The 26,757-nt window shown below is 41.8% G+C and overlaps 1 protein-coding gene across 1 annotated transcript in view; it reads right to left on the minus strand.

The window, feature by feature from the left end:
* The window catches only part of kcnn1a (potassium intermediate/small conductance calcium-activated channel, subfamily N, member 1a), a 65,749-nt gene that overhangs the window by 29,307 nt on the left and 9,685 nt on the right, over positions 1–26,757 (minus strand). Inside the window, exons 2-5 of the mRNA XM_066696306.1 lie at positions 10,348–10,824; positions 4,420–4,515; positions 1,969–2,387; positions 440–448 (exon numbers count right to left, since the gene is read on the minus strand). Coding sequence (XP_066552403.1) covers positions 440–448; positions 1,969–2,387; positions 4,420–4,515; positions 10,348–10,824 — 1,001 coding nt within the window. The remainder of the gene's footprint in view (positions 1–439; positions 449–1,968; positions 2,388–4,419; positions 4,516–10,347; positions 10,825–26,757) is intronic.

Below are 26,757 nucleotides of genomic sequence, written 5' to 3' on the forward strand. Positions count from 1 at the left end.
AAAATAAAAAAATAAAACCTATCCTTTAGCGATGCCTGTGAAAAGGTGGCGTCAAGGTGCCGCCCCATTTTAGCACAAACTCCCTTCAAACACAATGACGAAGAGGCGCTGGGTTCAAAGTGCTGCTCAAATCTTGCCTTTTAACTGGGTCCGAGCGCCTACTGCCGACGAAATCACAACTCTGTCTGTGTCTGTCGGACTCAGGATGTCGCCATATTCACACTGCTTTGGGGGAAGGAGCCTGGTCCCTTTTGTGTTTCTTGTTCTGTTTCGTTTCTGACTGCATTCTCCTTTTTTAGTCAGAAAAATACGAGATTTTTTTTTTTCTGGTTTGCTGTTGGAGCCGCCATACCCCCTCCCCGTCCCCCTCCCCTGGAGCTGCAGTGGCGCCAGCTCGGTGCACAATGATAGCTTTCCACATCTTAGAATGAGCACTCACATGGTATCCCTATGGAGCAGCATTGTGGGGAAATAGAAAGCACAACAGTGAGTTATAGACACACAGTTTATAACGAGACGGACCGAGAGGGTTGATCCCCTGACTCCCAGCATGCACTGTGGCTGACAGGAGCGGGGCATAGGGGCGGACCGTTCCCTGACAATCCTGCCTTCAGTATTCCAGAACAAACCTCTTGACCCTCTCTCCCTGGTACCCCTAGCACTTTACTCAGTGTTTCACTAAATGTGCCTGTCCGATTCGACTCTGGTGTCCTCAACAGAAGGCTAGGTTGTGTACCTAGATGATAGAGTTGTTCCACTCAACCAAACCCAACCACAGCATTTGAAAAAGACGCCTCACAGGTAACATGCTTGTTCCCCATGTGTCTTCGGTGATAGGGAACTGATGAACATCTACTCTGGCTCCTTTACGCTTTGTCTTTGATGTGGGGGGGGGGAACGGGAGGACGTGGGGGAGGGAGGTTAGAGAGGAAGGAGTTTTGGGACTGGGTAGCCAAAAGCCAGGGTGGTGCAAAGAGAAAGCAGGAAGCTGTGCCCAAGGCAACAACAGGCACAGACTGACTGACTGTATCTTGGACTGACTAGCTGGCCAAGGGCTCTTCCAGCTAATTGAAACAAACTGTGTCCTGCTTTCAGCTGTCTGAAACTACCACTGCCCTCAAATCTGAGGAAAATAAGTTCACTTTTCATCTAGAAAGGATTTATAGAAGCAGAAGGGACAAAAAGAGAAATTGTGAGCTAGAAACATGAATAACTCAATAAGAAAAAGCTGTAGTTATAGACTGATACAGGAGGGTATACATTGGAAGCTACACAACACGTTTATTTTGAGCCTGACGGTTTATCAAAGCAAAACCTACTGTTGAAAGTTGAAACATTCACACCACAAAAGTCTATAATAATAATAATAATAATAATAATAATAATAATAATAATAATAATAATAATACAAATAAATGTTTTCACATTTCACATCTCTCATTATATGTTAAAAGTTCTGTGCATTGTTATCCTCTCAAGATCAAAATAGTTTTACTTCCTTCCTTTTAGAAAAGGTGAATTAAGGCTGAGAAGGTTGCTTTGATAAACACTGAAGCTAAGCAAAAGCAAATAAGGAGGAATTTCAAAAGCAAGTACCGCCATGTTTCACTTTAAACAGCATTGTCTCCAATATATTCAGCATGCCACTTCAGAGTTATCAGTCTAATACTCGTGTGACTAAAGCAAAGTATTCTCTAAAGTACTGCCACTAAAATGTTGCAATAAATTATCCTAAAAAAAGTTAATTCCAAAGAAAGCCTCATGAGATTTAGCATCTAATTTGTGCAGGGGGAGGGGCAGAAAAACTATAATTTAACTCATAAAAAATACATAACTAACGTTGACATCTTAAAAAGTTTACTTGGGGCCTGTGGGACCCTGATCAGCTCTGGGGTGCTCATGGGTCCAAATGGTACAGGAAGTTCATGTGTTATGGTCCTGGAGGGGGTGGGGGAGGATGGGGCATACCTCTCACAGACACGCACGGTCCAGGCAGCGATGATCCAGGAGGAGATGCTGAAGACGAGGAGCACGGTGCCGGGACAGATGGTCATGAGTGTCTTCATGACGAAGCGCGTGTTGAAGTTGATCTTGTTGAGGGCGCCGATGCTGCGCGAGGAGGCGTCGGTGAACAGCTTGCTGTGCAGCAGCATGACGCGGCCGATCAGGTAGAGACGCAGGAACATGGGGATGGAGAGGATGATGTCCACGTCGGCGTCGGCCACCGAGGGCGTGTAGGTGAAGGCCAGCCGGGCCGTCCAGGTGAAGACATACTGGCCTGGGATGGGGTGGATGGCACACACCAGCAGCTCCAGCACGATGAAGAAGATCCGCTCGTAGGTCATGGCTATCCTCCAGTCGTCTGCCCCGTTGTCCACCATGAACAGCTGAGGGAGAGGAAGAGGATGACATCGGCCAATTGTGCACTCAAAATAGATGCGTTACAGAGGAGGTTGCACTGCAGTACATAGAAATGAAAGATTGGAGATGAAAATGGATCAATATACACAAATTCAATTAATTTCCAAATATAATTTGCTGCAGGGCCTCTCAAGCTTTCTTTAGCCGTGTACGTCAGTCTTATTGTAAACCGCACCATCTTGTCAGCTCCCTGTGACTTTCTCTTTTTCTTTTAGATAAGGGGTCTCCTGCCCTAGTCCACAGGGTCTCCAAAGCAAACCAGTTACTTAATTCAGCCAATTATGAATTTAACTAGGGACAATGCCTGTGATTTGTTTGAAGAGTTACTTTTAAAAGAAGAATGAAGGCACTAGAGAGTGTGGTTTGGATGACATCTTGATTTTTAAGCAGTAAAACAGGCAAAGAAGAAACTGTGGGGGAAGCAAATCAGCTAAATAAAAAGGGAGAGGCGAAATGATGACCTGCGTGCTTGTTGAAGCGGTTTCCCGTCATATTAATGTGAAGTGAAGGCTGTCACTTGCAGCTGTGCTTATTGATGTAATATTGATGTAATTATTGTGGACCACAGTAGCATTCAGTCACCACAGTGGAGTCAGAGGTACAAAGATCGGGTGAACTTCAGGTGCATATGAACGTATTTACAATATAACAGCAACATTTTTGGAATAGACATTGACAGAAAAATTAAGAGTTTTTGCATAAAACTCATGAAAAAGGCTAACTCAGCAATACAGAAGGCCACAAGGCTCACAGAAGGATTATATTGTTGGGATAGGATTAGGAGGATTATCTAACCTGCATGGAGACCTTTGTTTTCATTCCTTGATGTTTGTTAAACATCCCAGTGCTTTGACTTTTTTAATTTTTCTTTTTTAATTTGATGGGTTTCATTTTAATCTTGGCTCATTTTCTGAACCAGTGAAACTATCAATAGGTCTTGATTTAAATGTTCCATACATAAAGCATGAAAATACAAATTAATTACAGTTAAATACGCATTAAGTGTAAAAAATCCTGCATTAGGCATGTATTAAATACACCCTAACTAATTACAGTCTAAAATTAAAATTCAAAAGACCATTTCGGCATCATTTATACATGACTAATACATGAAAGATCATCACTAGATAACAACGCTAATTAGTTAACAATTCTATGTTTAATATGATCATAAATCATTCTTCCTTTCTCTTTTTCTGTGGCTGTCGCTGATGATGTTCTCAAGATCACTGGCGTCTCTTATAGTGAGGGTCCTCGAAAGGGTTTAAAGAAATGAAGATTCTAGTTCTTGGACAGAAATGAGCCCTTGTTGAAATAACAGGTGTTGAGGGCCGAGAAGTTACCTACCAATTGTTTCAACAGCAAACTGCTGACATGAGGTCTAGCAGAAGTGTTGCATGATGGGCCTTATCTGGGAACACTTCCTAAACATCCATGCTATCTTGAACAAACAGCAAATTTCACCGTCCCAAATGAACATCAGCTGGAGTAAAATTAATTACATTCATAAATCTACGAGGAATCGTCATTGTTTCCTAAGATCGTGTTATCTGCCTTAATAAAGACGTTTCCGAAGAGGGGCAAGCAGAAAACGGTGGTGACTTATTATAAAATGGTTCCGATGGCCGTAGGTTCACAGAAACGTATCCTGTCCCTGACAATGCTTGTGTGAGTGCTCAGCATGATGCAAATGCAACGAAAATGAGTTCAGAATGAATGTTTCATTTAAGGACAACTATGTGCCTCAAACAGCTGCAGCAACACCTAAGTGATATAGATCAATGGATAGATGGATAGATGGATGGATGGGTAAACACACACACATATATATCATCACCACCATCAACCTATATTGATCCACTGCTGGATGAAGGCCTCCCCAAGATGTTTCCACTTGCTTTGTTCTACAGCTTCCATATATATATCACTTGGTTTAACATCTACTTACTCTTGAAGTAAAATAAGTTTAAAAAAGAGCATTTGGTGTAATCCACTTACCTGGATTTCTCTGGCATGGTACATTATAATGAGACCAAGCAATATAACAGTGGAAAGGCTGATAAGGCATTTCAGTGCAAATGAATACGAAGATTCCTGTAGTGAGAGAGAAAAAGAAAGAAAGACAAAAGATACAAATTAGAGGCGTTTGTAATGATCAGCCAGGGTCACGTTCCTAAAGAGGTTTCCAGGGCAGGATATAAATGTGCAGGACAGAGGAAAACTATGCAATCTAAAATGTTTGTTGTGTCCCTCTTCTCACATTACTTACGGCTGCGTCTTCTGAGCGTGCTTGGTTTACAAAATGAATGCCAGATTATGAAGCAAGCTTGGCGTGATACAGGCCAGGATATCTGACTGGACAGAAACAGGTGTGGAGGCTGTTAATGCCACTCATGAATGAGACCCATCCCACCCCCGCCACCACCTCCAGCGTCTGAACACTATCTCATGGCCCCATCATCAATATCTCCAGCTCAGGTTGTCCAGACAGCTTTCCAGAACGTGAGAAACCATCTGTAGTAAAAGGGCTGTTTTGCATAAAATCACTTAAGACATTCTGTGAAAATAAGCTCCCGGGGCAAGCAGCAAGATGCTGGCCACGTGATTGAGAGGTTATCACTGTCAGGATGTTGACAGAACCGGCGCAGGGAGGCCACCGACGCAGAAAGAGGAAGTCACCCCTGGCTGGATTTTATAACCGACTGGGAAATTAGGTTATTTGCAGTGTGTGTGTGTGTGTGTGTGTGTGTGTGTGTATGTGTGTGGAGGGGGGAATCTTCTCTCCTAATGAATCTAGGTTTAAAATCTAACTTTCTAATCTGGAAATGTGTCATGTAGTCCCCCTGAAGATTCCCCACATCTGATTCATTCTGCTTAATCGTGCCACATTCGTATCTAATTCTGATGACAGACTATATGGTGGGATCAGCTCGTTTTGTTCATAACTCTTCCACAGTGAAAGTAGCTGAGCTCTGTCTGCCTTATATTGCAGTAACACGCTGAAAACGATTTAAAGCGCCCTGTTTCAGCACCCATTTATGACTGGATCCTACCTGCGTTTCTTACTGGAAATTTACAACAATCATCAGCATCAGTGGGTTTCATGTTTTTAGAGGAAATGTGACCCTTAACCCTGAGTGAGGACTATAACCATAACCCTAACCCCTATCCCCAAACCCTGACCCAAATGCAACCCCGTTTTTTTTAAAACACTTCCTAAACATCCAAATCGGCAGTTAATGCAGGAATAACCATTAATTTGCTGTACGGAAGTCATTTGCTGCCAATTTGAGAAATGCCAGTACCCCAGTGACATCATCCACAGAACACTCTCTGAAGCCCCGCCCACAACACCTGCAGCCAATCCAAGCTGACATTTCTTGACATTAAAGTAAACGTATCTTGTGTGAGGATGCAAAATTAAAGGCACGTTGCAGAGCTGTTGCAGCAGGTATTGGTGCGGTCCCATTTTGCGGAATGCTTGTGGGTCTTCAATGTCAGGGGAAGGGAATAAAAAATAAAACATTTGAGTTTGATTCAACAGAGCCCAGTTCGCAGGGCAACTGTTGTAATGGGAATGAACAACTCTGCAAAGGTGGGCAGCTATGAGAGCTGACGACCACACTGCTGCTCCCAAGTATAGAAGCATCTGAAAGGAAGAAACACCAGCTGTTCAGTGGAGTGCACAGTGAGCCCTTGCAATTTGTCTTAAGGGGAAACCTGTGCTAGGGCCCACCTGTTGTGAGGTCTCCATTAATCTAACAAAGACGCAGACAAAGATTAATTGCTCTTTAATCAATTTAATTATTAACTTGGAAAAACTGGGATATCTGCAAAAGCCTAAAAAAAAAAAAAGAAAAACAGGAAAAAAAAAAAACATTAGTCTCAAGGGAAACTCAAGGTTGTACGATTAAATAAACAAATAAATACATAAATATGGTATCTGTGTGGTCTACATAGTGTGTTAGTTTCCTGTGTTAGTGCGCCAGGGCTTTCACTTTTGGGGTGAATTGGCTAAGCCATTTTAATTAAAACCGCATCAGACTGTGCTTGTCAGCCGGCCTCGGGGAGAGGGCCTGCAATAGAAATGTTTGCCTGTGATCATGGCTTCTTCAAATGCGTTTTTTATTTATTTGTATTTTTTTTTTAATAATAAGGGTATGTTGTTGAGAGTTGTCCTGTTCTCCCTGGTTCCTTGTTCTCCTCCCTTTTTGGGATCACAGTATAATGCATGTATGTTGGCACGTTTCTCGACTGTGCAAAGAAGGCATAGTTCTGGAGCATGGGCTGGGTGGAGACCTGGGGAAAGACAGGGGATTGGGGGGGGTATGCGACATTGAAGCGCCGAGACACCGCAAAAACTGGGGCCGCCACACAGAGCCTGTAAAAGACACCGACTGTTAATGCCTTAAAGACCCACATTTATCTTCCAAACATCTCCCCTCTTGGGACCCGTTCAGCTTCTCATTTCCATTACGGAGAACCTACTGTTTGTGCCGATGATAAATTGGCACGGAGATGCCAGAGCTGAAGCACGAACACGGGCCATGTATCATTTTAACTTTTCAAATCTGGGGCCCAGACACTAATGAGGTGGGGTTGGGGGGGGGGGCAGTGGAGATGGGGGGGCTCTGGGCACTGTACAGCAGGACTGGCAAAGCACAGGAATGTTTCCTGCTGCAATCAGACATATTATTTCCTCAAAGTTCAGCACATTGCAAACATTTCCTCCACACAGTAGGGCTTGAGCATTTCTCAGAACTTCCACTGTTTCCTTCAAAACCATGATATTACAGATATTAGTGTTTACTAATTGTATAAATGGTCTTCTATATTGATGGTGCTGCAGCCTCTTTCATCTCAAATCCTGTGGTGTTCACAGCAATGTCCCAGTCTGACCAACAACCACACAGTTAAGTAAAAAAGTCAGGTGCATCACATGAGACAGCGAGACACTTGAAAAAACAAGGCAAATACCCTTAATGTAGTGGTTCTAATCCCTAGTCCTGGAGGACCCCCAACCCTGCTGGATTTTGTTCCAACTCAGCTCCCAATTACTTAATTGAACCCTTAATTAAACTAATAATTTCCTAAATCAGAGCCTTTTAATTATTTTAAACAGTAGGTAAGTATAACATTTTTAAGGAACTTATCTTATTAAGGAACCAACTTGTTATCAGTTACAAAATTTTGAAAGTGAAATGTATGCAAATAATTACTTCAATTAAGGGTTCAATTAAGAAATTTAGGGCTCAGTTGGAACAAAAACCAGCAGGGTAGGGGTTCCTCCAGGACTTGGGTTGAGAACCACTGAGTTAAGGTATGATCACAGGTTTGTGGCAGAGTCAAGACGAGAAACAATACACACACATACACACACACTAGCATAATCTGGTAAGAGGACTGTTATAATCCTTTAGGAAAAAAAAAATGATTTAGTGCAAATGACCGGGGAAGGTAACGCCACCAAGAACATATGACCTGTCAAGTCAGCACTCTAGTTGAGCTGATCATGCAATCAATCTATGAGCTTTACCTGAAGCCCACAAGTGCCACTGCAGCGTGAGGCTTTGTTCAAAAGAGGTTCTTAATTATTTAATTACTTAATTATTTAGGGGAAGTTAACAAGTTCAGCTGAGTTAAGAACCTGATAGGTAAAAGATCCCCGGCTAGAACAGGCCTTCTAGGATACTGAGCACCGCTACAGACCCGAGGAGTGGAGGCTACTTCATAATGGATCAAAACAATGTACAGGAACTCTGCACAGAAAATAATTCAAGTGTTGTTTTTTTGCATCACCGAAGTGATACCTCAAGTCCTGCATGGGTATTAACCTTTAGTTGATTAAATTTTGTTTATTTATTTTGTTTATTAATTAAAAAAGTAAGGTTCATTTCAGTCATTTAGCACATAATTAGAGAGAAAATTTTCACCTCCTTTCAAGACACTGTTTCATTGTTTATACATAACCATTGCTGTGTGTGGTTCAAACTTCAGCATGTATAAATCATCTTTTTCAGCACTCTTGAAAGTAAAAGTCAGCTTGAACAGTATAAACGCCAATGTGCTGGTAGCTAGGGAAATTCCACCAACTAGAGGGGTAAGCTTTGGACATTCTGAGGGCAGAGGGTGTGAGGAACTTCAGGAGTAGGCCCTGATGCCGTTCTAATGCCGTAAAGTCTATTTTCACTCCCAATTCCTTGATGTTCTTTCGACAAATGTATCCTTTCAAGCTAAAAGCAGACAATTCCTCAAACTTCTGCAGCTGCTTTACAGTTCTTGACTAGTAGGGCGTTATCTTTCATAGAACCATAGCATAAAACAACAGGAAAATAAAAGAAAACAGATTTTGTTTCTGATATGTAGGTTTTTGGGGAAATGAAAAAGTCACGTCAAGTCATTCGAAAATAATACAAATATTCGGATGAAACCATAGTGGACTTGCTTTAGCTGCCGTCCGTAAGGAAAGAAAGAACTCAAAAAGCAAGAAAAGAGAAAGGAAAAAGGAAAAACAAAGAGAAGAAATGGCCTTTCCAGCTCGAGCTTGTGGAGTGTTTATTTTATTAAACGATTGTCCACAAATTTCTTCTCCCATCCGGCTGCATGGTGCAGGCAGCGTCAGGATCGGCACGCTGCATGGCAGTGACACATCCCAGACGAGCCTGTAATTGCCTCCGCGGCACTCCAGCTGCAGAGACCTCACTGGGCGCCGGCTGCTCGCATGCTGTAGTCACTGGGGTGAGAAATGTTATTCTGCGGAGGCTATTAAATTAACCCCTAGCCGGCCCTGGGGAGGCTGCAGCCCCCTTGTCAGAGAGCGGCCAACGTGAAGACAGTGCGCTACACCAATAATCGCTGCAAAGGAGCATTTTCCGCCGAGGACGAAAAAAATAAAAATAAAAAAAGAACTGCGGTGTTCTACCGCTTGCTTCAGTTTGCTGGAGCCAGTATCGCAGCTGTGTCCATTTTCCTTTCTTCCCTGGCTGTCAAACCCTGCTGTGTGTCAGTAAGTAGCTCCTGCTAGCACCTAAGCCTCCCAAGGTGATGATTCGATTATTTGGAGGGATTAGAAAGTTGCTGGGTAAGGTGGTTTGGCACTTAATACCGGAGAATAAAATTCCCAGCTTCAAACACACTGCGCTTTACACAAAACGAGGAGCAAATCCGTTCAATTTTAACTGCTTGCAAGTTAGACGTTGTCACCGACTAGTTAACTGCTGTTTTTTTACCTTTTTCTTTTCTTCTCTCTGCTGAAAGCAAAGCCTTCACAACTCCAGGACTGGTAAGAGGCGGCCTGAATTTGTTTCTTGTACTCCCTTGTGGAAGGAAATTGAGTAAACCTATTTATTCACCTGTCAGTAGCTGGGAAGGGTATTGTCAGAGAGGCCTAGCTTTTTGCATTCTTAATTGCTGGCCTCACTCAAAAGGGAAAGCTTTTTCCTTTTTTGTTCTTCTCATGGAAATTATGTTCATTTTTACTCAGTCACAGGCAGGTGAAAGACCTCTGCAACCTCACTTAATGAAAACTCCTCTGTGTCACAGTAATTAAATAGCTGGAGAGATGTTTGTGGCATAGTGATGTGTTTAAAGCGGGTCAGTCATACCGCGTGACAACTTTCCCTTAAACACAATGCTAAATTATTCCCAGCCTGCCCCGTAAGCAACAATGTTTGAGTGCAGTGGTAGGTGATACTCGTTAAATTGTTTCAAGAACCCCTACATACCACCCAGTGTGATCTCAAATCCAACCAGAAAAAGGCTGGGACAGACTTTCACTTGCCACAGCCTGAGAAAGATGACCGAAACTGAAAAAAGTAAAGTGAAAAACTGCGGAACCAGAAACGCTGTAGCTAAGATCAAGCGATACAGTTTAAAAGGATGAGTTTAGGAAAAGCAATTCCCAATTCCAAACTTCCGCAAGAAAACAGAAATACTGCCCACCATTCCCCTTACCTTAGTGTAAACCCCCCAGGAGAGTTCAGTCTCGGTCACCATGACGACGATCCCGAACATCCCGAAGATCAAGGCGTAGTCGCTGAGCCGCTTGCGCTTCTCAAAGAGTGCCCTCCGGTGGCCCAACTTATAGCCGATGTCCTTGTTCTTCTTCTGCGGCGCACCACCCCCCTCCCTGGTCAGGCTCTCGCTGGACGCCTTGCTGGGGTCCTCGCCATTGCCCTTGGAGACCACCACCTCCAGGCCAGAGCTGTGCAGGGTCTGGAGGGGCTGCGTCTCCGAGTCGAGCTCCGCGAGGTTGCGTCGTGACGACCCCAGGCTGCCCAGGGGTCTTACCACACCCCCATTGTACTTGCAGCTGTTCATGGCTATCTTGGGGAATGGGTTACAGCTCTCAGAGAGGGAGGGCTTGGATCCAGCATGGCTTAGCTTCTTGGGCTCAGCATTTACCTGCAAAAGAGCAAAGAGCAGCTGTAAAGCAATTCAAAAGGTCGGTCCCAATGTGCAGGTAAGCGTCTGTCTGAGTGAACTAACCAAACAACCATTATAATCCTTGTTGTTGACTCCTGAACCTTCAACGTGAATGTGCATGATTCCTGAAATGATGGTTTTATGCGTCTTAATGAGTTGCAGATGTAGATGTAGAATGTATAGTCACAATATCAAGTTTCGAGTGGTCTTACTCCTTGATAGTAATTATACATTCTGTGGACAACATGAAGCGTTGCTGTGTGCACGGCTGCTGGATAAACAGTGAAGACAGAGTTATTCGTTTCTCCTTTCCAACAACAGAGGAGATGAATACTTTTGTGCTAGTAAACATTCCCCCATTCAGAAAAGTGAAAAAAAAAAAAAAAACAGCAATCTGCAGAGATTACTTTGATTGCAGTGCATCCCAACATTTGCATTACTTGAATTATCCCACTTGCCACTTGCTGGTTTGTATGAATAGGCTAATTCACTGTAATGTATGTAACAGTGTGTGTTTTTCAGAATCAAATGTGTTTGCAAGGTAAATAGTAACGTTCTTATTCCAATACAATCTGCACAAATAATGTGTTTTGCCTTTTGTCATAACAGGGGTAAATAAATGCCGTCCCAACATTCCAGTCTGAGGTGACTGTGCCACTTATGAAAATATATTTTAAAATTGTATGGTCATAAAGATCATAATTATTGATTGTCAATATTATTGTTTATCACGTTTTGGGAAATGAAAAACCTTCACTTCTGTAGGTACCCCAACAGAAGAAAAACACACAACGAAAAAACGACATAAAAGTACAAATGTATTTCTTAATATGTTTACAGAATTTGATTACTGAAAACAATATCGACAAATTGAACATGGTGTATGTGAAATCACTGACGTAAAATATGTCCAATATACATGTAAAACAAACGAGGAAATGAAAACCATGTTAAGAAAATGCAAAACACTTTTTATATTATACTGTAAATACAATTTTGGTGAGCCTGATCGGCACCTACAGAACTATATCTAATGTTGTTGTGACACAGATTGATTTATATTTGAGAAATAACTTTACAGCTTTTATATATTTTGATTTATTCTCAACTTGGTGTATTTTATATTGCACTATAGTTACCTGCACTACAACAAGAATCATGCCTGACTCCATGCACAATCAACCAAGGGAGAGCCGAAATACTCAAGTTGTCTGAAGGTGCCAATACTGTACGAAGAATCTTAGGAACATTAACTTTCTGTACGTTTTTGTTGTTTTTATTTGAATAATTGAATCTTAATCTAATATTTAACACTATATGTGTTACATATTGAAGGAGGCAGTAAGTAAGAAAACAAAAATCCCATTCTGGTGTCTAAAATGTTCAGAGATGTGGCAATGATTAATTTGATTCATATGATGGTTTGGGGGAAATAATAAGAAAAATCATAGCCAGGACAATCATGAGTTATAGCTTAAGTAAAAACATTACTATACAAATTAAAAACTAAATTGATCGCATTAGAAAGAATGTAAATATTGTTTTCATACACTGCTGAATTTGGGTGATTGTACATTTTGAAGGAAAAGTAAAAATCACAATATTATTGTTATTATTATTATTAGGTAAGACGTTAATGTTAAAGCAGCACTGAATGTAATGAGTTGAGTTGCCGTGGGGGAGAAAAATCCACTTTGCTTATAATTTTGTAATCCAACTGGAAAGGTGCTATAAATCTTACGTATACACGATAGCAACACATAAAGACACATTAAACCATAACTATAGGAATCATGCGTGTTCCCCTTTAAGTCAGATGTTAATGGCATTCGGCATGCATACACACAGACTCACACATTCTTTGAATTCACAGGTTTTCTCCCACCAGGGAGAGTGACACTTATTCTATGTAACACGATCTGTACTTTTCTCTCCAGTACGTAAGCTTACAGAGCTGTCAGATGTGTTTCTCTCCAAGATCACAGTCATTGTGATTTTTTTTTTTTCATTAGCAGGGAATTTAGTGGCACCCCAACTTCCCTGCTGAATGGCAAAATCCGAGATTCATAAAATGTCAAGAATCTCGAAAAGGGAATATATATTTACCATCAAAATAAAACAACCCCCCCACCCCGGCTGAACCATTAAGGTACTCCATTGGGCAGAGGACTCTTGATTTAAAAGATGTGTTGAGATGCTGTGTGTTCACTGCTCTCCCGTTTCACATCACGTCATACGGATGTGCCGCAAGATTATCTTTTTGTTTGTGCTTAGACTCTTCGATTCTGAGCAGCAGCCGCACAAAACAGCTTCAGATCAAACTGCAAAACTGGACCACAGGAAATTACACTGGGATATTAATTAATGTAACACACACCCAAAAATCCCAGCACTCCTGTGACTGGCTTCATAGCTTTTATTATTATTATTTTTTGGTCTACTGCAGCAGTCTCTTGGTATGGCAAGGAAGAAACTGAACCGACACAGAGCAACAGAGAACAACAGAGAACTGCCAATGAGGAAAAAAAAAACAGAATTTGGCAAGACATCTCTGAACGAAAAATGGCTCCTTCTTCCATGATGCGATGTGATTCACTACTTTTCTTACTCTAATGGATTTTATGATTAACCCCGATGATGTTTCCTTGCACAAATGTACATATGAAAGGCTTGAATCAGTGAGGCAAGTAAGCATTCTATTTGCTCTGATCTGGGGAAAAACATTAACTTTGAGTCATTGAAAGACTACTGGCACGAGGCCCCTCAAATCGAATCCCCTTCTGCATCATACTAGTGAGCTGTACTTCTGAGAAGAGGGGGAATTACTGACTTGTGAGGTGCGGACTTTGGTGAAAAATCTCAATTGGCCAACTCTGTATATGTAATCCATTATTTCTTTCCGTATTATATATCCTATTCCATGAGTTTTGTTGGAGAACACGAAGCACTAGATGGAAATGCACATCCTGTCCTCGAATTAGGTGTTGCATTTCAGTATGAATTTCACCATAAAGGCAGACTTCGTTTTCCAATCTCACCCATTTTCATATTTGTGTTGCTTTCCGTTACAGGAGACCGCTGGTGAATTCATTTGTTCATCTCACATAAGACCGACTGAGAACAAGCATTAATGTTACCATGCCCTCAATAACAATACTAAAAGCCCAAGCGTTACTCATGCCAGCCTGTAACCAGGAGCAATATGTTTTGAGGGCATAGCGCACCTCTGACTGTAACCACCTTATTCAATTCATAAGAACCAAATGCAGTGATTTTGCCACCTTTGCCACAGAACAACACCTCACAGCTGAAGGGTTTGGAGAAATTAGCAGGAATTAACAAAGAGAACGGTAACCCCTCTCTCAAACTTTGCGTGATGAATTGCATACAGACAAAAAAGACAATACTGGAGACTGATAAGGGGGTTTGTAAACATTAACATATGACATGTTATATATAAAGTATATAAGATGTAACTTTACCCTGCAGAATGCTCTGTATTTATGAAACCAACTCAACTGAAGCCCTTCGGTGCCCAGACTTTCTTTGCCAATTTAATTCACCTCTGGAAGGAGAGTGTGTGCAACAGTGTGTGTGTGAGTGTGTGTGTGTGTGTGTGAGCACGGATGTCTTCTTCAATTCCTTTTAGCAGTGTGAGGCCCGTAAAAGTATTAATAAAGGCCGACTCTACCGGAGTAGAAAAGAAACGGAGCTGCTCATTTCCTTGCCTGCTGAAACACCCCACCTTATCTTGTCGTGCATCGGGAACGCACGCGCCACAGGCTGCTATTGTTCGGTTTTGTTTTCGTTTTAATCTGAGAAGGAGGACGCAAACCGGTTCCCTGCTAAGAGGAGGCTCACGTCACCAGAGAGAGAGAGAGAGAGAGAGAGAGAGAAAACCTGCAGAGATGTGGGGGGGGGGGGATATATTGATCACTACATTTTGCATTTGTCTTCACAGGCCAAGCGATGTGTTTCTTCAGGACAAAAGTCACTGTGACATCTTACTACCTTCTTAGACTCCCCTCAAAAGATGAAAAGGATAACAATAATTGTACACCTGTATAATCAAGAAGAATCTTACTTTTGTAAGGATGAATTTAGGCTAATTAGGTTGAAATCACTATTAAATCCTATACTTAATTGGAAAAATGCATGCCATACTACCTCTAAATCGAAAGTATTTAATCTGCAATGCCTGTGTCTTACATGGTCCCATTATGGCTCTACAGTGTTAAAATCAAAGTATTGTGCTTTTGTGCTTTTTTTTTAGATTGGAAACATATTGAAGCCTGCGTTCTGGGAACCCCTACCCGATGTAAACTGCTGCGAATGCTCAGTTATCTGCCTCTAGTTCAGTGCTTCCCAACCAGTGTGCCAGTGTGAGAAATCAAATAATAAATATGAATAAAACTCCTTATTCATTTCAATTAAATAGGTTCCTGACAGAATTTAACAAAGATTGCTGTCCCAAAAAATCATTTAATTTAAGCACCTACCTAGGTTAAACATCCAAATCTTAATCTCAAACTGAAAGAACAACAACTAAAACCTAAATAATGATCAGAATGTTGGATATTACAATTTTTTAAATTGTGATTATTACAGCAGATTAGGCAATTTATTTGCTTTAAACCTAAACAATATCCAAAATCTTTCTTCTGATCTGAGATACTGCATTGCAGTGTTGAGACTTCACTTAATACAATTGCATTAGGTTACCTACCTCAAAATAAGCCCCAGCAACCCTGACCCTAGCCAACACCAACATTTTGAGCTATGCCCATACCAATCTACACCCAATCAAGTTAAATCAGTAGAAAAGCAACCCAAACCTTGACAAATGTTTACTGGGTACTCTGACCCTAACCCTATCCCAGACCAAAGATTCTAATTTTCTCTGAACAGTGCATTTTAAACCCGTAACGTTTCTTTCAGCAAGCAAAACGTTCAAAAGATGGCACCACATTTAGTCACTAGACTAAAACACATCATGAAGTACGATCAGAGAGAAGTTAACATTGTGTGTTGGGTTACATATTTATTTAAAAACATGGCTTCTTGGGAGTTTTTTTTTCCATCGCCAATAAATAGCTTAACAGACTGTGTGTTGAGTTTTATTTTGAAATCTGCATGGAAATGTACTATCTCCAGGTTAAGTCGAGCTATTGTGCTATTCAGGCGAGAGGGACAGCGGAGCCAGGAGATGACAAATATATTAACTCATTAAAAACAAGCAAAACCCAGAAAACCTCTAAAAAAAATGACAACAACACCTGCACAAAAATGCATCGTCTGCACCAATGTCTTCGGCGGAGTGGACAAACAGTGGATGTTTGACCTGAGTGACAGGCACATGTCAGTTTGACCAAGAAATCACGGTGCAGACAGCAGGAGATATGTGCTTCCCTGTCCCTCCTACCACAACAATAGGAGTCAAAGAAGCAATGGAGATTTTCCATTACAGGACACACTGTGGCTGTTCTTCTTTTTATCCTGTGAGTGAATGTGAATTATTGCTCCAAGGTTAGACAACGGCACTGACTGCAGCCAGGCAAAGTGCCAGCAGGCAGCAGGCAAACTCCTTTTCACACCTCTGCAAAAGCACACCTTGGTCTTGACCTAAACAACCACCCACCCCCCATCATACCATCCTACACCTTTCTTTGCGACCCTTTGTCTTTCTACCTTGATCAACCAGCTGATTGAGCCACAAACTCAAATTTTGCATGTGCTGTTAATAGACTGATGGGGTGGAAGTTTCAGCAATGGCGGTCTATAGTTTTGTTCAGTCTGCTTCAGGTTTCAGAGTTAATCTTACGTGAGTTAAGCAGTATACATGTGCATTAATTATACCCTTGCCCCATAGTTTTATCATGCTTCTATCGGCTAATTTAGCTTTCTTCACTCTGGTCTCGCATGCTTTACGTTCTCCTCTACTAGACTTTTGCTGAAACAGTTCGCCCATCCTTTCCCATGGTTCATCGCAAGGAAATTTCAGACAGGGTGAGCTGATCAGTTGTGCTAATCAGGGGAACGCAGCCTGAACGTGTTCCAACTGAACAATCGCAGAGATGGACGACACTATGGCAATCGAGACCATTGGAACCAACCCCCGTGCTCCCTAGCTCCACCTGGAGGCCATTTTCAACTTCTTTCTGTAATCCTTCTTCCTGTATTCGCATACTGTATACACCCCCTCACCGCTTGGGGGATAAGTTTTCCTTTACCGTAACGTGGTACAACGCAACTCCCAATCTTCAGGACCTGAGAAGGCTCTAGTTTTCATTTCTTTGTGCACCCCAAATGTCCTAATAGGGCTAATTACAGCATGTGGTTCAAGCAAGCCTGTTTAATATGGTTTCCAGGTCTTAAGTAAGTGGATTACATCTTCTGTTTTAGCCTGTCATTTCCCATTTGCTTTCCTATCATATTATCTGTTTGCTCTGCGATGCGCTTTATCTCTTGCCGGTGAAGATTGCTATTCTCCATGCCAGTTGTGTGCTGCTGCAATGGGAGAACTCCCCTTGACACACTTCCAGAGAGTCACATAAATCTGAAACCTACAGAAGAAACATAAAGATGTTAAGGTCCATAGCACGCCTATATATAAATATATATACCGCCCCCAACTCACCGCCTCTCTCACACGTCCGAGGAGTCTTTTCGGAAGCTTTTGTGCCGTGATCATTTGTTTTGTAAAAAAGGAAAAAAACAAAGGTTCCAGTTGCGAGGAAGTCATTCTGCGTATCTTGCTCATCTAGTCGCTGGCAGCTTAATGATCCAAAAACCCCATCAAGCCTGTTGTTCAATGTCCCCCCCCCCATCACCCAGGCTCAGCAACAGAAGTTAGCCATTTACGCCCACCACCCTACAAGTAAAGAAGTGGCTCTTGTTCTCAGCCCTGAAATTAGTGGGCTTTACATCTACGCAGGCCCTCCAATCCTAGATCTCTGTGTTGGATTAAATATAACGTTCTAGCCTGAAGGTGTTGATAACCTCAATCATATCTCCCCCCCCCACCGATTGCCTTCTTTGTCCTGGTCTCAAGAGAGTCAATCCTTTTCATCTATTGCCTTTCAGACCCAGTATGTTTCCACTTGCCCTTCTCTGCTCTCTTTCCAGTCCTGCAATATCCATTTTCTAATGTGCTTATCAGAAGGAAACACAATTTTCTAGATGAGGCACAGTTTTATCATGACCTCCCATCAATGGCTTTCAACCCGTTTCCTCCAGTACACGGCCCCCGGCAATCAGTGCTGAGAAAAAGTGTTTTCAAAAGCTGTCATTAATGGAGTCGCTTGTTACTGCAGCGAACACAAGCCCGTGGAGAAGTGGTCAGTGAAAATCACACGGAGCACAACAGACAGGATGTGCAACAAGTGCAGATTAAGGAGATCATGGAGAAGCGGTGGTCGGTGCACAGTTTCTTAGGAAAAGAATGTGTAATCTTTCCCAGCTCAAGTGGAAAAGATCTTCAACGTTACTAAGAAAAAACTGAACAAGTCCAATGCCCATCTGTAGCGATGAGTAAATTCTGGTGCCAACCTGTGCCAAAACACCTTGTCTAAAAGATACCACAGAGTGAATCATGTCCTCTTTACTGCATACCTTTTCTCATTCACAATTAATAGACCACTGCCACACAAAGAAGAGCAAACCAACAAACAAAGACAAAAACGACGCCACAACACCTCTCAAGCAAGTAAGATGATTTTAAGCCCCGGTGTTGTCTTTTTAGACACTCTGATGTGAGGCCTTGCTACTTCCAAGTGCTGATAAGGGCCTGGGTTTCTTTTGGCTTCATTCGGATGCCGTGACAAATGCGGATCACCGTGCGAGGAACTGCAACGGGAAGCATCACAGAAAGTAAGCCTGGCAAAGGGATATTGAACAGGTAAGAAGCGTCAGATTAAGGGAATTTACTCAGTGATGAGTAATCCATTCCATGCAGTAGTTTTCCACATGGCTACCCGCTTGCTTGGCAACAAAGAGAAACCTCCTCCTTCCATTTAACCCACATGCAGCCTGTGTGACAATGTGAGCAAGTACCATCTGTACCGTCTGCACTAAACTTGCACTGCTCAAGCTTACAGGCAAAAGATAAAGGAGTCAAGAAGGAATGGCGGCTTTGGCTACGCTCTCCTAAGGAACAACTAGCCTGTGGACTGATTGGGTTTGGCGTCTGAAAGGGTAACTCGCCCCAGATCAACCAACTGGCAATCGCAAACACCAGTTCACCACACCGATTCCCATGGCTGCTTTGCATTTCAGAGCAGTCTCCCTCGTCCTCTCTCTCCCACCCCACAACCTCCTCCCCCCCAAAAAAGTACTCCGCTACAATGCAACACTGCGTCCAAGTGCTGTTAACCTAACTGGCTCTTCACAACCTCTTAGAGAACAGGGGGCTGTTAGTCTGTCCTTCCTTGGCTGTGATTGGGAATGCGATGTTGCATTCAGCCACCGCCAGCGAAGCCCCTGGATGAAATTGAAAAGCCACGGTGCAGAACAGTTTAAATGAAGCACTGCAGCACTCTTTTTTTTTTTTTTTGCACTAGCAGTCTTCGAGCCTGCAGAACGCCTGGCTGACTGACTGACTGACTACCCTGAAAGTGCAAAGAGACTTAGGCATAAACTTACTGCCACCGCAGCTCCGACCAGCCCGCATCCGCCGCCAGACCCACGCAGACGACAGACAGGGCTCCCCCAGATCCCTCCGAGCCCGTGAGAAGAAACGCCGGCTCAGGGACACAGAGAGAGAGAGAGGCTGGTCTGCACCGGCTCTCGGAGGCTTCACAGGCAGCCGAAGCAAAACATACACCTTCCTGTCCACCTTTGTCCGTTAAAACAAATCCACCAACCGCCCCCCCTCCCCCCCCCCCCCTAATTCCCAGGAAGATGGCGATCTCGTTAAGATGGGATCATTCGCTACACTCCCCCCCCCTCCACTCCTCCCCAGAGCTGATCAGAAACGGGAATTTTATTTTCTTGAGCGGAGCATGTATGTGGCCTGTCTGGACTCAAGCTGCTGCCTGCAGCAGACTGCACTAACAGAGAGAGAGAGAGAGAGAGAGAGAGAGGGAGGGAGGGAGAGAGGGAGAGAGAGGGAGAGCGAGAGAGAGCCCCCGAAGGCAGAGAAGCAGGCTGCCACTGCAGAGAGAGCTGCAAGCTGTACTACTTTGTCACGCTGCAGAGACGCTGCCAGATTCGAAGGGCAGCCCAGCGAGCCAGGGTCCGGCAGCCAAAACCCAAGCGCAGCAACGGAGAGAAAAACCCCCAGGAGCACGGAACAAGAACCACAGGCCGGGCTTCTCCGGACTTGGAGCCGTACCAAACCCTTTTGGATGGATTTCCGTCCCTAGAGCTTGCGCCTGAACAATACAAAGTGAATACAATGCTAGCCAGCTCAATAAGGTACCACAAAAAAAGACGGGAATTTCAGCAGGCCCTGAAGGACACAACACACACAGTCTGAAGGATTTTAGGATGACCATTTTGGAGGCCTGTTATTGGTGGGGAATGGGAACTATTATCAGTCAAGCTATGATGTCTCACATGGCAGTGCTGAGTAGCTGTTTTGAATGGCACCATATATGTGGACTAAAACCCCAAAACAAGCCTCGCCAAACAGTCCCACAAAAACAACAATGCATTAATGCTTATGGCCATACATCATCAACAACCTCCATATAAGGCCCTTTAGATTGGCTGAATCACATTTGTTTTAAAGTCTTCTTTTTAAACGCTTCATGTCAAAGTTATTATTATTACTGCGTCTGGGAATACAAGACTAACTTCTCATCCTTAGCCTCTCCATTCACATATGAGCCCCATCCCTGCCCTCTGCGGAAAGGCTGAAAGTTATAATACGTGGTCTGATTCTGCAATCATAATGAATTAAAATATGAAAAACCCTTTTAGGAACAAAGCATGCATTTTTAACAGGAAGGAAACTGGTGACCTTACAAATGCTGGTAATGTGTACTGTTTGCATTTTTTCTTAAAGGCTTGGCAGTTGAATTTCAAGTGATATTTCCCACTTCAACCAATTTGTACTCACACAGTCATTATAATACTAAAAAAACAAAAGTGACATGGCCTACTTGGTCCTGGTTACAAGGCTTTTAAAACACAGCTGCTGGAGTTTAGATTCATATTTTAGGTGAGTACATCATATTAAAGGTGTCTCTTATTGTATAAAATATGTCATCTCGTGCAGTTTGGGTTCTGGCTACACAAACCGCTTGAAATAACATCTCTTATACAACAAGACACCCAAGTTCACATGACATATAACTTCATATAAATCACACACGTAAGGATTAGCCACACAAATATTTATAGTTTGTTATTTTATTTTCATTAAATATTACAATCAACCCTTCTCCCCTTCTAAAACTTATCCAGGATACCTACAGTAGCCAAACACTTCTCATGTTAGTTAAATGTAAGGAAACAATGTATTAGTTCTCCTACCATTTCTATGTAGATATAAACAATCATATGTGATTTGTAATGGTAATTGCGTATTTTGTCATCCCACCAAAAATGTCGTTGAAAGAAAATAATAGAAAATATAAAATCTTCCTGAAAGTAAAGGCCTCCAGGAAGACTTTATCTGCCTCTCTACTGTTTTCAGTTATAAATCCGTCTATTCACTTTCGGCCTTTTATCTTTATTATTAATGCAGGTGTGCTATATTTGTACTATGTTTACAGTCAGGTCAATTTTCTTGCACCATTTACTATCAAAAAGGAAAAAACAACAATAATACTAATGTTACAAAAAACATTATTTTGGAAAACCAAAGAGAGGAGACTGACCCAGCTAACTTTGGGTCACAGCATCCATCCTATTGCGCAAGTACGGCTCTAATCATATGAACCACTCAGCAGCCTCCTAAAAAAAATAATTTAATACTGTTGATCACCCTCTTTTCAACTTGAACTAGGCCTCGGCTTGTCTCTTAAACCATGTGCAAACGCTCGATTCACAAGGTCAACTTCACAAATTGCAATGCCAGTTAAGCAGAATGTTCTTCCCGCGCGTACAAAGGAGATTATTTAATTAAAGTGTTAGAGTTTTTGTAACTCATCCCAAAGACAAAGACTAAAACACCAGGGGCGTCTTTTTATGATTACAAAGGATAACGGGCCCGGGTTTGTTACCGACCCATCAGTCAGTCTGTCTGTCTGGCGTCCCCATGTCTGCCATAGACCTCCTTCATTCTACACCAATCCAATTTAGAGAATCCATTTAGACGTTGAATGTGCACCTACATCTTCCATCAACTTTTAACCCCGCCCCACCTACAGCCCCTCGATCATAATGAAATGTCTGGCCACGATAAACATAAAGGGTTCTGACTGAGTCGGTGACTCATAATTTCCATTTTTATTCACCCCACACACAATTTCTAATTTTTGAAACACTTTCTCATAACGGCCAGGAAGTTTCCTTCTTCAGTTATGTGGAGTAAAGCGTTTACTGCATTTTGGGGACTATTACATAAAGAACCTCTTCTGCTTAACTGGACAGACTTAAAAACGTATATTTTTTAATTTGCAGAAAAAAGATCATAATAATAATAATTTAAGAACACTTCTAAGATATGAACGCATCATATCACTAGTTCTCAACCATCATAATATAGTATACATATATTTTTGTTTAGCATTTTAATAAACTGATAATAGTTTTATTTATTTTTATAAATTACCATTTTAAACAAAATGAGTTGAACATGGAAATATTTGTATATTTGGGTTTCTTGTTTTGATTATTTATTCTTATTTACTACTTGATTAGTATTAGATTAATTAGTCTGGGGAAAAATGTGCTTAATGCAGTGAACCAATCCCAGCCTATTTTGCATTTGATAGATTTTGCATTTTAAGCAAAATGGGAATAACCTTTGTTCCACTGTGTGTCTGGGGTGATGTATTGGATATTGACAGTGGGAAACCTTGCGAATCAAAGCGCCATTCTGAGACGAGGCATCAGACAAAAACCTGGGGCATTAAATCAAGCAAACTGTTATAAACAAGCAATACAGGGTGTATGTCAAATGTCTTCTTGTTGTGTCCTACTACTAAACTTTGCAACATCGTGACATACTTAGATGTTTTTCCATCAATTAGGGACTGAGTAGGGAGAGAAAAAAAAATCATACAAAATGAGATCCTCCCAAAATGTATCAATAGACACTAGTTCAGAATTCATTACATAGACTTTTATTTTGCTAATGTAGTATCATAGCTAAATACCTACATAATTTAGTTAATCTATTTATAAAAAATGAAGTCAGAAGGGAATGGATTAAGACTGGAGCGTGTCCCAGTTTTTCCAAAATTACTATTTTTTTAAGCACTGTAAAGTTGTCTGCTTTAATTGACATCTTATGAGACACCCAGGAGATAATTTTGTGTATTAAGAATATAAGCTCGTTCTCTAGGAGCACCGGGGCTGTGTGCTGTTGAGCAAAGGATACTTGAAGGCGAAGCCTGAATGAGAATGGCCTGCTTCTGTGAAAACGAGCTGTTAAAAATCACACACTGAACATTTCTGCGTGTTCGGAGCCTTTCTAGCTCATTTCACTGTACGCATGAAGTCAATAATGACCAGTCAGCATTTGATAAGTACATTCGGCTGCTCGTTCACCCTATGCACAAGCCGGGTGCCCAATCTTCCAATCGAGAAGGACGCTTTTAATGGGTAGAACACAATCAAACCGGGACAAGCGATAAGAAGAACTGAAGGGGAAAAAAGGATAATGAAATTAGCAATTGGAATAACCAAATACTGAAGCGTATATGAGGAGTGCCCGTCGCTACTATCCAGGGAAGGCAACAAAATAAATACAAAATCCTGTCCATTGCTAACAATGACAAACATAAGATGCACATTCATTGCAACGTCACCAATTTCTCAAACCAAAAGCCAAGACAGATTTATCTGGACCATCAATACTACCATGACAGCAGCAGCAGAAGATCATTTATTAACAAGTCATCAATTAAAATAGTCAAAACTTTCATTCTTCTGTTTCAATCAATGAATGTGTTTATTCTAGAGCACAGCAATGCTTTTGTTACTACTACTACTAATAATAATAATTAAAATCATTGTTGAAAAGCACCAATTTTCTTTTGGGAACAGTGCTAGAATTCCCAAAGTTGTGGGACTTTACCAGAGAAGGCCCCTAAGCCCCACAGCTATTTGTAGGTGTCTAAAAATTAGCCTGAGCTCATCTGGTATGATGACTCGATATGCAGGGAAGGCACTTTTCCAGCGAAGCGAGATGCCAAATTTCAGATGCGTTTTGATGGATGAGATTTTGCTAAGAGCAGACAGAACATTGAACTTCTTCCAATCGGAGGCTGAAAAACGCACGCAAAGCACAGCTGGGAACACCATGCTCACACTATGTTGCAACAGTGTGTCGGTGACACTGCGTTTTGAAAAGATGGGAGCATCCCTGTTGCAGGAGGTACACCCTAATCTACTGTGAAAAACAGTGTTCAAAAAACAAATCCACATGGAGCACAAGATAGACCACAAGAACGATGCCCAGTACCCATAATTAACTTTCCGTGACCCCAATTAAGCACCCGTGCCCAGTGGATTAACGGTTTGCATGTATAATAATGTCTGTGACAAATGAAACAATAAAGATCTCAATCTGGATAGAACACAAGTTGGGAGGCTGGTACTGAGTAAATCAGTCATAGTTTAGTTTGCAAACTAATCTAGATAAATGCCTTGATTTCTATTTTTTTTTATTGTATTACTATTAATAAACTTCAAATGTCAACTTCCAACGTCTTGAACGGACTAAAATAATTGTACCTGCCACTGCCAAAAACAGAGTCACAATGTTTTCTGCTTGGTAGCTAATAGTTTGAACTGGTATCACAAGCATGCACAAATATAAGCAGAACTAATAGCTCATTGTTCAGACTGCAGATAATAGGACACACACAAATTAAAAAATACAAAATTGAGCAACGGGAAGACAATGGTCTGGTCTAAACATGCTCTGACTAACTGTGACTAACCAATTGAGTACATTTGCTTAAATAATACATCTGGCATGATATCTCATCTCCGTTAGCCAGAATGTTCTTTCACCAGTCACTGCATCTACAAGTCGTGTTAGAAGAAGGACATGGTCTAACAGATGCAGTTTCTTGTTCTCCGTAACCTTGGTGCGCAGAATTAGGCGAGAGTCAGAATTTTACAGTATCTCGGCTCTGCTCTGCTCCAGCCCCGTCCCTCGGTGCTCAACGTCCTCTGCTCAGTCGCTTGGTGCTCTGCAGGATCAAGACTGGACACCTACCGGCAGATCCTTCGTTGCCTCTCTTCTCATCTCATTAACAAAAAAGGAAAACAGCTCCCAGTGTACGTCACATTGTCTATTTGCAGCAAATCCGCACTTAAGAGTGTAGCTGGGGAATGAGTGAGTATTCCAATTCCGTCCGATGAAAAAGCAATATCTTTTATGTCCTGGATTTTTTGTGTACGTACATACACACATGCATACACATTAAAGACACACAATTGACTGCAATTACAGTATTTCCCATGGACACACAGCTAACACAGCAGTACAGCCTTGCAGTTCTGTCATCGCTGTAACAGGATATCCACAAATTGCAATCCAGGTGCCAAACCCATTCTTAAGCACACAGCATCCAAATGTTCGCTCAGATGTGAAAGTCTGTTTTATACCCCTCATTCAGTCCCATCTGAAATTGGGAGACCTGCTACACCTGGCAGGGTGGCAAGCTGTTGATCCCACCTCTTGAGTATTTTTTACAACTTAACAGGTTCGGGAACTATAAAATAAAACAAAGACAAATGGAGTGGGGATTGTATTACACCTTTACACATAGTAGGATCCCTGAACCATGAACCATCTCACTTCCATGAAACAGGGTTCATTTCAAACCCTGAACATTAAGATGATACTGTGAGTGATTGACTGGCTTTAACACCGAAGACAGACAGTGTGTTGCCCCTCGAGCTGACTTGTATCAATCAAACAACCCATTTTCCTTATTCTTGTTCAGCGTCATTTCATCGTGAACACCATTCCAGAGTGCTTTAAGAAGATAATTAAGGTACTGGAGAAGAAGGAATGCAGACAACCAATCTTAATATCAAGATCAACACTTGACCTTCAATCTGGACTGGATCCTGATATGAAATTAAATGTTTTATCATCTTTATGTATTTATTATTATTATTATTATTATTATTATTATTATTATTATTATTATTATTATTATTTCCGAATGAAGCCCGGAATTCCCCACTATCCCATCAGGCATCAGAGAGAAGATGCGAGGACAGAAGTGCACTCGCTGGCCAAGCTTTTCTGAAAGAACGTCTGCCAACTGACATGGACACCTTTCCGTTTGAAAACTAGTTTTTTGCCAGGATTCTCAATGTGTTGGAATAGTTAGTTTGGAAACAGCAACATAAGGAGAAAAGGTGACACAGCATTTTTAACAAACATGCAGAACAGGAGGCAAACCAAGTACAGAGCTGAAAAAACGTGGTCTGACAGAACTGTCCCTTTTCCAGCAATGCAACACAAACACGGACGCCAAAAACTCACATCAGACATTCTCTGTTCTCTAAAAACAGAAAACAAAAAGCTAGGCTATTGACTTGACATTTTCTATTCGGGTCTTACGTTGCTGGCTCCTCATTTGAGAACTCTGACAGGCTTTTCTTTTTCTTTTTCCCTCTCTCTTTACGACATAGCAAGACAGATTTGGGGCTAAGGACTCAACAGGACAGATTTATTTCCAGTGCATTTCCATGGCAATAACCTGAAACAAAAAGAGGACTGGACATTCAGCTGGCGATAGGGGATTCTCCTCTTTCCACAAAATGTGGCAGGCA

This window comes from Amia ocellicauda, chromosome 22 (assembly GCF_036373705.1).
Source record: "Amia ocellicauda isolate fAmiCal2 chromosome 22, fAmiCal2.hap1, whole genome shotgun sequence".
Classification (NCBI taxonomy): Eukaryota; Metazoa; Chordata; class Actinopteri; order Amiiformes; family Amiidae; genus Amia; species Amia ocellicauda.